Source organism: Sylvia atricapilla, chromosome 5, assembly GCF_009819655.1.
Source record: "Sylvia atricapilla isolate bSylAtr1 chromosome 5, bSylAtr1.pri, whole genome shotgun sequence".
Taxonomy (NCBI): Eukaryota; Metazoa; Chordata; class Aves; order Passeriformes; family Sylviidae; genus Sylvia; species Sylvia atricapilla.
The window spans coordinates 23,458,993-23,473,734 of NC_089144.1; the positions used below are offsets into that span (position 1 = coordinate 23,458,993).

General features: G+C 56.5%; 2 protein-coding genes across 2 annotated transcripts; one reads left to right on the forward strand and one right to left on the reverse strand.

The window, feature by feature from the left end:
• Positions 1-383: 383 nt before the first annotated feature.
• On the forward strand, positions 384-10,188 carry CALU (calumenin). Its single transcript, XM_066318940.1, has 6 exons — positions 384-629; positions 4,545-4,738; positions 7,890-8,056; positions 8,163-8,223; positions 8,502-8,701; positions 8,813-10,188. Exons 1-6 carry the CDS (start codon positions 409-411, stop codon positions 8,915-8,917), a joined length of 948 nt encoding a protein of 315 aa, XP_066175037.1. The 5' UTR covers positions 384-408; the 3' UTR covers positions 8,918-10,188.
• Positions 10,189-10,852: 664 nt separating this feature from the next.
• OPN1SW (opsin 1, short wave sensitive) lies at positions 10,853-13,583 on the reverse strand. The gene is made up of 5 exons (XM_066318962.1): positions 13,241-13,583; positions 12,461-12,629; positions 12,122-12,287; positions 11,539-11,778; positions 10,853-11,043 (listed from the first exon to the last, which is right to left on the reverse strand). The coding sequence occupies exons 1-5, from the start codon at positions 13,581-13,583 to the stop codon at positions 10,921-10,923; spliced, it is 1,041 nt and encodes a 346-aa protein (XP_066175059.1). The 3' UTR covers positions 10,853-10,920.
• Positions 13,584-14,742: the final 1,159 nt, after the last annotated feature.

A 14,742-nucleotide genomic window follows, 5' to 3' on the forward strand; every position in this document is an offset into this window, starting at 1 on the left:
TTTTTGCTCCTATAATCTGTGTTATTATTATTATTTTTTTCCCAAAAACACACCCTAACCCCCATTTTCCCAGATAATTTGCCAAAATCCCCATTTTTTTCTAGATTATTGGCCCTAAACACTTATTCTTCCCAAACAACCTGTACTAATCCCCCATTTTTCCAGGACAACCTGCCCTAATCCACATTTTTCCCAGATATCTGGCCCTAATCCTCATTTTTCCTTGACAACATTCCCTAGTTCTATCTCCTTCCCATTCCAGCCCTGGCGCTGCCCAGTGCCCATCCTGATGTTCCTGTCCCATCATGTTGTCCCTGTCCTAGTGTCTCTGTCCCATCGTGGTGTCCCTGTCCCAGTGTCCCTGTCCCTGTCCCACGGCCGTGTCCCTGTCCCCGCAGGCCCGGCACGATGCGGTTCCCGTGGCTCCTGCTGTGCCTGGGTGTGTGGGCGCTGTGCGGCTCCGCCAAGCCCACGGAGCGCAAGGAGCGCGTGGTGCGCGAGGCCCCGCTCAGCACCCGCGAGCACGACGACGCCCAGAACTTCGACTATGACCACGACGCCTTCCTGGGCGCCGACGAGGCCAAGAGCTTCGACCAGCTCACCCCCGAGGAGAGCAAGGAGCGCCTGGGGTAAGGACAGCGTCCCCACCCTTCCCGCAGCGGGAATGCCGTGACCACCCCAGCGGTGTGGGCACCGCTCCCCCTGCGGGAGGCCCCGCTCCCAGCCTAGGAATTCACTGCCCAGCGCCAGGCATTCCTCAAAGAGTCACCTGGAGACAATTCCAGTGTCACGTATTCCCCAAAACATAGAGCGGGCAGTGGGGGGCTGCACTGTGCCGTGCTCGCTCCCTGTTCTCTGGGTTCCACTGGAGGCCCTGCCATCACTGGTATTTCTCAGTTGGAAGGTGTTGGTTGGGAGCTGAGGAAGCAGAGCTGGTATGGAGATTTCCCCCTCCAGTGTCTCCACTGGGACCCCTGGATGTGCTGTGCCTCCCCTCAGATCCAGGATGCTGTTCTTCCCCTGGGCGATGTGGCAGTGTCTCCCTGTCCCTGGGATGGTTCCTGGCGCAGTGCAGGCTGGGTGCCCCCGCAGCAGCTGCTGCTGCAGTTGTTCTGGGGCTCCGTGTGGCTCCAACCTGGGAATTGCAGCCTCCAGCAGGAGCAGGGGGGGCTGGGGGTGGAGACTCCCCGGGGAACTCGGGACACTTCTCAGGATGCTGGGCTCTAATCACCTTGGAAATGGGTGCCTTTAGCTGGGTTTTTATGGAATGATTTGTGTGGGAAGGGACCTCAGAGCCCCTCCAGTGCCACCCCTGCCATGGCAGGGACACCTCCCACTGTCCCAGGCTGCTCCCAGCCCCAGTGTCCAGCCTGGCCTTGGACACTGCCAGGGATCCAGGGGCAGCCACAGCTGGTCTGGGCACCCCTTGCCGGGGCCTGTGCACCCTCTCAGCCAGGAATTCCTTCCCTATATCCCACCTGAATCTCTCCTTTTTTAGTCAGACTCGATTTTTTCAGCCAAGCATCCCAACCTTGTTGCTCCTGGAGCAGCACCTACCACAGCCCATGGTGAATTTTGGACTGTTTTTTGGGAATGGTGCTCTCCGATGGGAAGGAAAAGCTCAACCACATGTGGGTGCTGGGGAAACTTGCTAAGTGAGCCAGTTCTCCCAGATACAGCAGGATGTGCAAGGCAGGGGATCCCAGGTTCCATCCATCCCTATGGATAATCCAGGCCCCCAGAGGGAAGGAGGTGCTGGCCTCTCCCCCAGCACTTTGTGGCTGGAGGGAATTCCTCCTTCCAGGGTCAATTTAAACTGGAAAACTCTTGATCCCTTGGAGCCAGGCTCTGGTCACTCCATGAGCTCCAAAATACAGGATCCAGAAGGCTTTTTGCCTCCTGGTAAAATGAGAGCGAATGCCTCGATGGCTCTGGAGCAGCGTCAGATTCTGAGGGAAGCTGGGCCTCCCCCGGCCTCTGTCCTGATCCCAGGGCTCTGCTCCCAGAGCGCGGTCACGGCTCAATCCCATTGTTCTGCCGAGTTATCGCCGGAACGCCGGCAGCGCCGCCCGGGCCGCCTTTCCATCGCACATTTAACACCCTCCGCACAAAACAGCCGCAGTTTATCCGCAGGGGCCAATTCCTGCCATCCCGAGCTGGAATTGCTTTGACAAACTCGGTGCTTTAACGGGGTTGTGCTGCAGGAAGGGCCCCTTTTTCTGCTCCGGAGAGCTCCGGCTTCCCGAGTGCACTGCTCCGCTCCCTGCCTTTGGGGCCGTGGGCGCCGGGAACGCTGCCCGGCCGGACCCTGCTGTGTCCTGGGGCAGTGCCCTTCCCTGGCAGCCGCACTGGGCACGCCGATCCCTTTGGAGCAGGGAGTGGGAACCGTGAGCAGCTGCCGGCCCTTCCCAACATCTGCTGCCCTCCCTTGCAGGGGGGCAGAATGGGGGGTTTGGGAACATGTCAGGGTTTGGTGGCTCCTGCCCTGGGAAAGCAGCCGGGAGCAGCTGGCCCCGGGACCAGGGTGGGGAGGAGGTTTGGGAGCTTCCTGAGTGCCCGGCTCTGGGCTGGAGAGGGTTTGACTTCCCTGAAAAGCTGTTCGCTGATTAACCCTTTAGAAACTGCCCTGGAAAAGCTGCCTCGGCCACCAACTCCTGCGGGCTCTCGTCCTCCATTCCAGCGATTTTCCCTAGTAGATCCTTTTGCCAGTGGTGTACCTTCTTGGGAGAGGGAAACATGGAATTTTTTTCCTGAAATAGGAAGGATTTGACAGATTTATTTGTGATTTATATATTTGCATGGACAAATGTTTAATACTCACGTGATACTTTACATAATTCTATGTAGAATTTATAGTATTGACTGGTTATATATTTATATGGAAAAATCTGAATATTTAGGTGACATTTTGCATATTTCTGTGTTTGATCAGGAATATTGGAATATTTGATCAGGAATATCAACTTTGCACATAAAATTCTGAAACATTCCTATTATATTTTACATATTTTTGCATAACTTTGGGCACTATTGATGAACTTTTAAAAATATTTACATATTTATTTTATATATTTCTCTATAAAATCACTCAGGTCTCCAAGCCCTGCCCACTGCCCCCACTCTGGCACCTCACTCTCTGGACTAAATTCCACATTTTTCCCCTTTTTCTTCCAGCCTCTCTCCAGCTTCTCATTGCCAGGAACATGCTTTGTTGCCCAGAGGAATTCCTGATTTTCCTAGACCAATGTGATTCTGAAACAGAGAAACCTGGGTGTGAGCATGGGTGGCTCTGGTATCCGGGTTTCCCTTTGCGTCAATATTTTTGGAATTAATAGTCCTAGTGGTGATCTAAAATTTAAAAATTCTGTGTTTTCCACCTGTCTTCTAAAATTCCTCAAATACCTGGGCTGGAGCTCAGTATTCCTGAACTGTTTTCCGTTAAACCTTCATGTTAAAGGAAAAAAAAACCAGGATCCTCCTTCACCAAAGGATTTTGGGACTGTTCAATCACTGATTTTCATCTGAGGAGCCCAAAACTTTCCCAGCACGGAGCTGTGTGTGCTCCGGGGAGCGAGCGCTGCGGAGCGGATCAAACAGCCCCCACCCCCCGGCTCCATCTGCCCCTGGATCCTGCATTCCTGCCGGCCTTTCCTACAGCTGCTGCTAAAAATAACAGAGGCACGCGGCGCTCGGCACTGGGGCTGCGGCTCCGGTTGCTCCCCCGGGCAGGGCAGCGGGCGGGACCCGCTCCGGGGCTGCTCCTGGCTGGGCTGCTCCGGGGCTGCTCCAGGGCCGCTCTGCTCCACTGGGCTTGGGCGGCTCCGACTCCTCCTGCAGAGCCAAACTTCCCGGGTTTAGCAGAAATGCGCGTCCGTGCTCCTCGCCTGGTGCCGTCGAGGCGGGAGGAGACACAGATGGAGTTTTCCTAAGATTTAACAGGGAAGATTTTCCCCTGAAATGCGTAATTCCTGAAGGATCTAAAACCTGGGTGGTTCAAGAGTGGCCAAGCTGGTGATTTCCATGTCCGAGGCAGCGTTTTCTGTGTCCGAGACAGAATTTTGGCAGCTGACCTCGCTTTTTGGCAGCTAACCCAAATGTTGGTTTTAAAGGTAAACTTGAAATAGTTGAATTTGCACATTCCATAACCACCTCAACTTTCTCCTGGCATCACCAGGAGAGGCAGAGCCAATATTCACATTTTTATTATAAATATGAATCTGTGCTCATCACCTGGTGCCGTCTTGGTCAAAAGACAGAGGGATGATGGATCTTTCCCAGGTGCTTAAAAGGAAATTTTCCCCAAAAGAACTCATAATTTCTGAAGAAACCAAAACCTGACTTGTCCAGAAGTGATTTTCATGTCTGACCCGAAGTTTTGGCAGCTGAACCATACATTGTTTTTAAGTGTAAACTCTTCAAATGGTTGAATTCCCAAATTCTGTAATGACGTCGACTTGCCTCCTCTGCCCCTTCCCATTCCCTCCCTGCTAACCCCTCATTTTTTTTTTTTTAACTTTCGCTGGATTTCTCTGTGTTTCCCACAGGAAGATTGTAGGGAAAATAGATGAGGATGGAGACGGGTTTGTGACAGTGGAGGAGCTCAAGGCCTGGATCAAGTTTGCCCAAAAGCGCTGGATTTACGAGGACGTGGAGCGCCAGTGGAAGGGTCATGACCTCAATGAGGATGGGCTGGTTTCCTGGGAGGAGTATAAAAATGCCACCTATGGATATATCCTGGGTAGGTCCTGGCTCTTGGGATGAACCTTTCCTGGAACCAGCAGTTGAGACGTCCTGCTGTGCCTTGGGTCACCGAAGGTCTCTGGGGTGGAGGTGGATCAGGACAGGCTGGTGGCACAATGATCAGTGGGTGCTTGTGGATTGGGATGGACACGGATCCAGATGACGTTGTGGTGGAGGGGGAGTTTGGGGTCTGTATTAAGGAGGCCCAGAGGAAATCCTTGGTTGAGAGTGTGGAGTGGTGGTGGGCTGGTGTTTGGCTGACCCAAGGTGGGTTTGTCCCCTGGGATAAGCACAGGAATATGATGTAGGGCATGGCCTTGGTATACGTGGGGCCAGCTGGAGCAGATGTCCCCAAGATGTTACACTTTAAAACCTCCAGAGCTCTCCAAATCCACCTCCTGGTGGCATTAACAAAGAGAAATCCAAGGAAAAGAATCAAAATACATGGAAATATCCCCAAGGGGGTGTTTACACTGCCCCCTTTTCTCCTCTGCAGCCACACTTTGGTGTTACTAATGTCCCTGGTGACAAATGCAGTTCTGGGCTGAATCCGGGTGATTTTGGGATTAATGGCATGTGAGAATGTGGTTTTCTGGCCCTTAGGAATTCCTGACTTTTGGAGGAATTTGGGACCTGCAGGTGGAACCCGCTGATCTGTGGCTGTGGAACCACTGTGGTGTGTCCACTGTGTCCCTAAACCCACAAAAACCATTAGCAGAGATTTCAGTCACTTTCCCTTGTCCTGGGAGCAGTGTTAGACTCCAGAACTTGGGGATTTTGGAACATGTGCTGGGCCAGCAGTGTGGCATGGCATCAGACAGGGAGTGAGGGAAGTAACAGCTCTTTTGGGCTTAAAACCTTAAACCCTCGAGCCCTGTGCCAGCTCTGGCCTCCAGCACTGTAGACTGGCCCGGGTGGAGGAGCTGCAGCTCTGGAGTGTCAAATCCACTCTAATTTCCTAAATATTGCCAAAAATAGTCAAACTGCTCTGCAGGATGTTCAGAGGGGGAGCCGCTGCACTGGAGGCTCATCCATCTCCCTTGGAATCGGGGATGATCTGGATTTGCTGTGCTGGTGGCCAGAGAAGTCCCTGTGACACCCGTGGGCTGGGGCAGCACTTCCCAAACCTCCCTTTGCCATAGATTTCTGGGGTCTGGGCTAATCTCTCTGTGTAAATCCAGCCTGGAAGGGGGCAGAGAGGTCCTGTGAAGGGTTTGAGCACTGTTTGAGGAGTCTGGGGCAGCATTTAGGACCTGCAGGTGTTGGAAAGGGAAAAATATGAATATTCATGAGGCAAAGCCTTAATGAGCAAACCCTGAATTAGTGGAACCCCCTTAATGAGCTGAAGGGAAAGTTCCCTCCCGCAGTTGGAGCAGTGTGTGGGGAGTGCCCAGCCCCCAGCACAGCCCATTCCAAAGCTGGAGCAGTGCTGGAGGCCGAGTGAGTGCCCTTGGCAGGCCCTGATGGAGCCTCGACTCGTGCTGCTCCCACATACTTGTATCCTTACGGAGTACCGGGAGGATCCTGCCTCACGCTCTGGCTCTGGCTCCTCTCAGCAGGAATTACTTTTCCACAGCTTTTTGCTGCTGAAATGTTGCCCTGTCTTCTCCTTACTCCCCTCCCTGGCCAGAGTGGGGCTGGAATGCCTCTGGAAGTGCCTCCTGAGTGTTGACCTGTGGCCAAGGGATACATAGGGCCAGGCATCGCCCTCAGCTGCTCCAGAGGGTCCAGAATGTGGTGTTTTGTCAGCAAAACGAGGTGCTGGGAGTGCTTTTATTAATTAATTACACACCAGGATGAGTCACCGGGTGGCCCCCAGAAGTGTGACAGAGCAGTGTGGGGTTCTGCTGGGGGGAATCCTGGAAGGCAGGGAATGTCAAGTGATAAATGTTCAAGATCTTCATCTGAGACTGGAAATTCCTTTGAAACTCCCTTCAAAATCAGAGTATCATCATCATCATCACCACTTCTATTTTTGCTAATTCCTCAATCCCATGGTGGATCCAAAACCAGGAATGCTTGTCCCAGGAGACAAGATGTTGGTTTGTGGCTTTGCTGCCATACTCTGAGCAATACCCTGGCTCTGTCTCCCCCTCCCTGAGCTCCCCCAAACCTCTCCCAGCCCAGGGAACAAGATAGGAAGTGATTCTGGGGGCTTTGGGAGGGTTTAACCCTTTTTTACCCCACTGCCGCCCCCACCATTCCCCCATCAAAGCCATTAATTAGCCCAACAGCAATTAAGGAATTGTCTGTTAATTGTGCTGGTCCCAAAGGTTTCCTTGTTTGGGGCTATGCTGCTTCTCAAGGCAAAAATTGGGAACAGAATGGGAATTTGGGGTTCATTCTGCCCTAGAGCTGCCTTAAAGTCAAAATCTTTGGATATGTAATGGATGCTCCCCAGAGCTCCTTGATCCCAAACCCCTTAATCCAGGGCTCCCCAATGCCTGCCTTTTGTCCCAGGTAACAGAGCAGAGGCACAGGGACTTTTGGACCCTTTCATTAGATCATTTGCTCTGGTTTAACTTAAGCAGAGCGTGGCAGTGTCCCCCAGGATCCACACTGTCCATGGGCTGCTGGACACTGCTGGCCCTGTGTCCCGGAACTCCTGTCCTGCTGTGCCAGGCGGCCACGCGTGCCCCGCCGTCCCACCCTGGCCCTGCCACCGCCCCGGCAGCGAGCAAGATCTCCTTACACATTCCCCTCCCAAAATAGTTCAGGTTGAGCCTCTGGCCGTGCCGGCCAAAGCCCCCGAGCCCTGTCTTTTGGGGCCTCTCCCTCGGAATGTCATGATCCCAGGGCTTCTGCAGCTCCTCCTCCTCCTGGGAGTGAGCACAGGAGAGAAGTGGTGGCTGCAATCGAGCTTTCGTTGGCAAAGCGTTAGGTTGTGCTGAGAGGGAGGAAGTTGAGTCGAGGAGTTTGAGGTTGGGTGGGGGATGTTGAGGTTGGATTGAGGAAGTTGAGGATGAGAAGGTTATGTTCAGGTGGTTGAGCAGAGGAGGTTGAGGTTGAAATTGAGAGGAAGCTGAGGTTTAGTAGAGGAGGTAGAGTTTGAGTTGAGGTTAAATTGAGAATGTTGAGTTGGGTTGAGGTTGTGTTGGTGGTTGCCATGACCCTTGCCCTCCCCGAGCTGACCCTGTGTTCCCTCCCAGACGATCCGGACCCTGACGATGGCTTCAACTACAAACAGATGATGGTGCGGGATGAGCGGCGCTTCAAGATGGCTGACAAGGACGGGGACCTGGCAGCCACCAAGGAGGAGTTCACGGCTTTCCTGCACCCTGAGGAGTATGACTACATGAAGGACATCGTTGTGCAGGTGGGGCCAGCATAGAGGCATTTTGGGAAGCTCTGGTGGTAGGTGGTCAGGTCACTGAGGGGCAGGAATTGCTCTTGGCCCAGCTCACCCTGGCATTTTCTTGCAGGAAACCATGGAGGACATTGACAAGAACGGCGATGGTTTCATTGACTTGGAGGAGTACATTGGTGAGACACTGATGCTGCTGCTCCTCGTCCTCTCATGTCCCCTCAGTGTCCCCCTTCAGTGAGAGCCACTGCCACCATGTCCTTCCCAGCCCTCCCCCTCATAGAGTGTTCTCTCTCGCTAAAACTTCTACCTGCTCCCATGCCTCCATTGAGAATTTTAGGGTGAAATCATGAAAAGGTGATGCTTTGGGATTTTGGGAATGGCTTTAGGGAATTCAATCCTTGGGTCAATCCCTGGGATGGGCATGGGGCTGATCCTGATCATGCTGTTCCCCCAGGTGACATGTACAGCCAGGACGGTGACGCTGATGAGCCCGAGTGGGTGAAGACGGAGCGGGAACAGTTTGTGGAGTTCCGGGACAAGAACCGGGATGGGAAGATGGACAAGGAGGAGACCAAGGATTGGATCCTGCCCTCGGACTACGACCACGCTGAGGCTGAGGCCCGGCACCTCGTCTATGAGTCCGACCAGGACAAGGTGGGCCAGCAGCTCTGGGGGCATTTTGGGAGCGGGATGGGCAGAGTGGGGAAATAGAGGGAAGGGGAAATAGCGGGACGGGGAAATAGCAGGATGTGGCATTCCCTGCAGGACGGGAAGCTGACGCGGGAGGAGATTGTGGACAAGTCAGACCTGTTCGTGGGCAGCCAGGCCACGGACTTCGGGGAGGCGCTGGTGCGGCACGACGAGTTCTAGGCCCGACGCCAACACCTCTTGATGGGGCTCCGTCCCTCGCCGAGGCCGTTCCTGCCACAGGGAAACCCCATCCCGGCTCCTGGGGATGGGGCTCGGGAAAGCCACGCTCCCCAGGCACTTGGGGCTCGTCTCGTTGTGGGTTTTCCCCGGATTTTAATGACTTTTGGGTTATTTTTGTATGTTTTGGTTTTAACACGTGTGGAAACAGCTCCCCTGGTGCAGGGGCAGCGATGGGGCTGCGGGGCCCGGGGGCCCCTGGGGGGGAGTGGGAAATTCACAGAGGGATTGGGATTGGAATTGCAGTTGGAATAAAAATTAGGACTGGAATTGGAATTAAAGTTGAAATTAAAATTAGAAATTGAATTGGATTGAAATTCAAATTAAAAGTGGAATTGGAATTCAACATTGAAATCAAAATTGAAATGGAATTGGAACCAAAGAAGTCAAATTGAATTAAATGGAAACACTGATGTGAAATTGGAATAAAAAGTGGACATTGAAATGAAAATTCAAACTCAAGAAAAGCCCAAAAACCATCAAGAGCAGCAGCGGGACCCAGGGGGTGACCTGGAGGTGACCCCAGGGAGTTGGATCCTCCTCCCCTGTGGCTGCCCCATGGGATCTGGGCAAGACTCTTCCCCCCAGCCCTGCTCCAAGTGCCTTGAACCCCCCAAACCTCTGGGGGAGGGCCTCATCCCACCGTCCCACCCTGTTCCGGGACAATTCCCAAGGTTTTCTTTCTTCTGTGTTGTTTGTCCCCCTGCAGCCGCCAGAGCTGTGTGGAATCGGGCCCAGCCATCTCCAAATTCCCAGGGTTTCCCTTAAATCCTTTCCCAAAGGTTTCCAAGGGCTGACTGGATCCTCCCATCTCTTCTTCCTCTTTCTACTCCTCCTTTTCCTCCCCTCCCTAAACCCAGTGGCAAGTGGGTTGGGAATATGGCCCCATGCAGGGCTTGGGAATGCTGGGGATGATGTGGGAATGTCAGGGTTGGTTTGGGACACCAGGGATGATTTGGGACAGCAGAAGTGATTTTTGGAACTCTGGGAAAGCCTCTGGTGCAGCCACCCAGGCCAGCAACTGCCCCTCTCCTAACATCCCCCTGCTCCCATCCATAAGGATTTGGGGCCCTGTGACAGCTCCGGACACGGATTTTTCGCCTCCTCCGGGTTTATTCCTTGGTTTTCTCCTCGGGCTGATTGAAGGGATCCGGATCGGTTGGAGCTCAATAAACCTGTTCACCCCCCGATGGGCCGAGGGGGACGGACCCCAATTTCCTGTTTCCCCCTAAACTGGGTTCTGGGGGACGACCCTTGGGCTGAGCCAGAAGGGTTCAGGCAGTGGGGGTCCTGCAGAGGGGAGTGGGGGGAACTGGGTGGGGTTGTGGCCTGTGGGAGTCCTGTCCCTGGGGCTTGGGGGGCTCAGTCCCAACCCCACCCCACAGATGAGGGGCCCAGCCCCATGGATGGGGGGAGCTCAGCCCCATGGATGGGGGGCCTTAGGTCACACCCCAGCTCCACAGATGGAGATGAGTAGCAGCATCCCACCTCCTTGCCCTCCCTGCGTGTGAGACCCAAGGAGGATGAGGGAGCAGAGTCCCAGTGTGGCATCACCATGGAGCACAGCCTCCTCCAGGACCCCATCCTGTCCCACTGTGCAGTGGGGCACATCTACCCCTGGGACCCCCATCCCACCCAACCATGGGGCATGGCCACCACCATGACCCCCATCCTGTCCCACCATGCGGCACAGCCAGCCCCAGGCTCCCCCATTCCCTCCCTGCTGTGGGGCACAGCTGCCCCTAGGATGCCCGTGCCGTGGGTCCTGGGTGCTCAGTGGGTCCCCATTGCGCTCAGACCGCGGCCATGGTTTATTGTCCCACCCGCGCTACATCCTAGGCTGGCCGCGGCCCCCATGCCCCCAGGGCAGTGCCATGGTGGGGGCAGCTGGGGGACAGCGGGGGGGCAGCCGGGGGTCCTGGGGGCTGGGGGGTTGCCAGAGCCCCTCAGCTGGGGCCGACCTGGCTGGAGGACACAGAGGAAACCTCGGTGCGCTGGGCCGAGCTGGACACGTCGGAGTCGTCTGTCATGGGCCGCCCACACACCGTCTCCATGATGCAGGCGCGGAACTGCGGGGACACGGATGGGTGACAGGGGGTCACAGGAGAGGGGGTGGCTCAGCCTGGGGTCCCACTGGTCCTGTGTCCAGCCCTGGCACTGTCCTCACACCCTCGGATGCCACACTGCCCCCATCTCCTGTCCCTGGGGTCATGGTACCCCCAGCCATGCAAGTGTCCCTGGGTGCCCCTTATACCCTCCATGCGCCATCCCCAGGTGTCCCTAGTCTCGATGTGCTTGGGCACCCCTTCATGTTCCTGTTGCCCCAATGTCCTGGGCTGTCCCCATCTTCTCTGTATCCCCCTTGCCAATGTATTCCCCTCATCGGAGTGTCCTGAGGTGTCCCCTCACACGGGTCTCCCTGGATGTTCCCCATGCTTGGGTCTCCCTGAGTGTCCCTGGCCCTCAGATATCCTTGGGCACCCCTGGATGCCCCCATCACCAGGTGTCCCCGGGTGTCCCCCTCCCACATGTCTCTGCGGGTGTCCTGGTGTCTCTGGTGTCACCTGTTTGTTCATGAAGCAGTAGATAATGGGGTTGTAGACGCAGGAGCTCTTGGAGAAGAAGGCAGGGACGGTGACGAGGCGCAGGTCGATGCCGTGCTCGCGGTTGTTCACCATGTACATGGCCAGTGCTGCATAGGGCACGTAGCACAGGCAGAAGGACCCCACCATGACCACCACCATGCGTGACACCTCCCGCTCTGCCTTCTGCGTCGTGGCTGACTCCTGCTGCTGCGCTGCCACCTGTGCCAGGGACAGGGACACCTTGGGCCTGCCCTGCCTGGGGCCCCTGACCCCTGCCCAGCCCCCTGCCCATGCTCCTCTGCCCTCCTGCCCATCATCCTGCCTGTGCTCCAGCACAACCTTCTGTCCAAGCAACCTCCCCTCTCTTCCTGCATCACTCCATCCCTCCAGTCACCTCTCCCTCCCTCCTGCTCCCCATCCCGCCCTCTCTCCCTCCTCACTCCCAGCCAATTCTCCCTCTTTCCCTCCCTCCTACCCCCAGCCCCTCTCCACTCTCCATCCCTCGCTCTCAGGTGTGCCTGACCCCAATGTCTCCCATGTCCCCTGTGCCCCCAGGACTCACGGCCCGCAGGGCACTGAGCAGCTGAGAGTAGGAGAAGATGATGAGGGAGAGGGGGATGATGAAGCAGAAGACGAAGAGGAACCAGGTGTAATACTCGCTCTTGTACTTGGTGCCCACCGTGTACCAGTCAGGGCCGCAGGAGCACTGCAGCCCCTCGGGGACGTACCTGCAGCACCCACAGTCAGCCTCTGCTCTGCACCGTGTGGCACCCCTGGTGCCCCCACAGCACTTCTGGTGCCTCAGGCACTCCCCTGGCACCCCCATGACCCCCCACTTGCCACTCCTGGAGCTGTTCCATTCCCTGCCCACACCCTGCCCCCCTGCCCGCTGTCTCCCCACCTGCTCCAGCCAAAGAAGGGGGGGATGGCGACGCTGATGCCGATGATCCAGGTGGCCGCCACAACCAGCAGCGCGTGGCGGGAGTTGAAGCGGAAGTTGCCAAAGGGTTTGCAGATGACAATGTAGCGCTCAAAGGCCAGGAAGGCCAAGGACCACCCTGTCACCATCCCTGGGGGAACAAGGCCACTGGCCTCACACAACTGCCCGTGGCCACCAGGGCTACAGTCACCCCAACTCCCACAGCCCCTCAGGCCACTGGGTCACCCCAAGTCCTATGACCCTAGTAGAATGGTAGTAAATCACCCCTACCTTCAGGCCTCACTGGTCACCCTGGCTCCTCCAGCCACATCAGATCACAGGGCTCAACCCTACCCATGGCCCTTACCCATTTTGCCACCTTCAGTCCCACCAGACCACAATGATCACCCCAATGCCCCCAGCCCCAGAAGAACATGATTGTCACTCCCACTTCCAGCTCCACCAGACCCCAGTGGTCACCTCAACTCCTATAGTACCACCAGACTGCAGTGGTCAACTCATAAAGGTTCAGGAGGTCACCCCCGTGTCTTCACCCCAGCAGCCCGTGGTGGTCACCCCACCTCCTAAAGCCTTAGCAGAATGTGGTGGTCAACAATACCTCGAGCTCTACCAGACCATGGCGGTAACCCCAACTCCCACAGCCCCAGGAGATCACTGTGGTCACCTCTGGCCCCAGTAGCCCCCAGTGGTCACTCCATTGTCTGGCCCCGCAGTCTGAGCGTCCCCACAGTCCCCCTGTACCTCCGGTGGCCCCTGCAAAGCCCTCAAAGGCACACATGTGCTTCCCGAAGACGAAGTATCCCTGGGAGCTGGAGACGAAGACGGTGAAGATGCAGAAGATGCACATCATGAGGCCGCTGACGGAGATGTTCACCAGGATGTAGTTGAGTGGCTGCCGCAGCTTCTTGTACTTGACGGTGACGATGAGGACGATGGCGTTCAGGGGGGTGCCTGCCACGAACACCAAGCCCATGAAGATGGTCTGCAGGTAGAAGGTCCACATGGGCGCAATGTGGTACTGGGGCCCATCCCAGGGCCCCACCGACGACAGGTTCTTGAACAGGTAGAACTCTTCCTCGTCCATGGTGGCGATGGTGAGGGGGGGGGCGCCTGCCCCCCTGATATACCCTGTGCCCCCAAAGCTGCTTAGGGGGGATCAGGGCTCAGCCTGGCCAAACTTGGGGATTAGGGTGGGCTAAACCGGGCTCAGCGCCTAATCGGGCCCTTGAGCCGGGTCGAGCCGATTACCGGTGCTCTGGGGGATTTGGGGGGGGGGGGGGGGGGCGGGGGCAGAAGGGCTCCCCCCAACACCTGGTTATGGGGAGGGTCCCCAAGGGTCTCCTAGCTTGATCCTGCTCCTTCTGGGATGTTCAGGTGTCCCCAGGTGTTCCCAAGCCCAGTGTTGGTCCCACCATGACAGTCAGAGGTCCCTAACCTTAGTCCTGCTCTCAGCAGGGTCCTCAGTGTGCCTTGGGAGTCCCCAAGCTTGGTCCTGGTCCCACCAGTATGGCCAGGTGTCCCCAGGGTTCCCCAAGTGTCTCCAGTCTTGATCCTGCTCCCCTAGGATGGCCCAGCCCTGGATGCCTTGGGATGAACTTGGGAATTTCCCTCATGAGGTCACCTGCTACCCCCCACCCCAGCACCCCAGGGTGTCCCCCCAAGTGTGTCCCTCTTCAAGCAATTGTCCCCAGTTCTGGGCTTGAGGGGATCCCTGTGCTGGGGAGATCCCAGGTAAGGTGGGGGCAGTCTAGGGGTATCACAGGGTGGGGAGGAAGACTGGGGGGGCACTGCTTGACATGGGGTGTCTGAGAGGGGGTGTTCATTTTGGCGGTGCAGTGCCAGGGAGTCATTGATGGGGGGTCACTTTGGGGATGCACCGCTGGGACTCAAGTCCCAGAAGACTCCCAGTGTTTCCTGCCCTCTCTCCCCCCTGTTTCCCTCCCCCAGCCTGTGGCACCCCCAGGGAACAGGAAGGATGTGCAGAAGCTGCTTAGGGAGGGATTACAGGTGCTGGGGCCCCCCCGAGCTGGGGGGCGCCTATAAAGGCCAGTGCAGGGACCAAGCAGTGACACCCTGGGACCCCAGGGAAGGGGGAGCTTGGGGTAGGGGACACCTCCAAGAGAAGCTGTGCTTGTGGGGAGTGTGTGTGGGGTGCTCACCCTGGGGCACCCCTCGGGTTCTGTCCAGCTCTGGGGCAGAGATGGGGCCAGCGGCCTCAGGGATGGGCCAGGGACAGGGTAAGG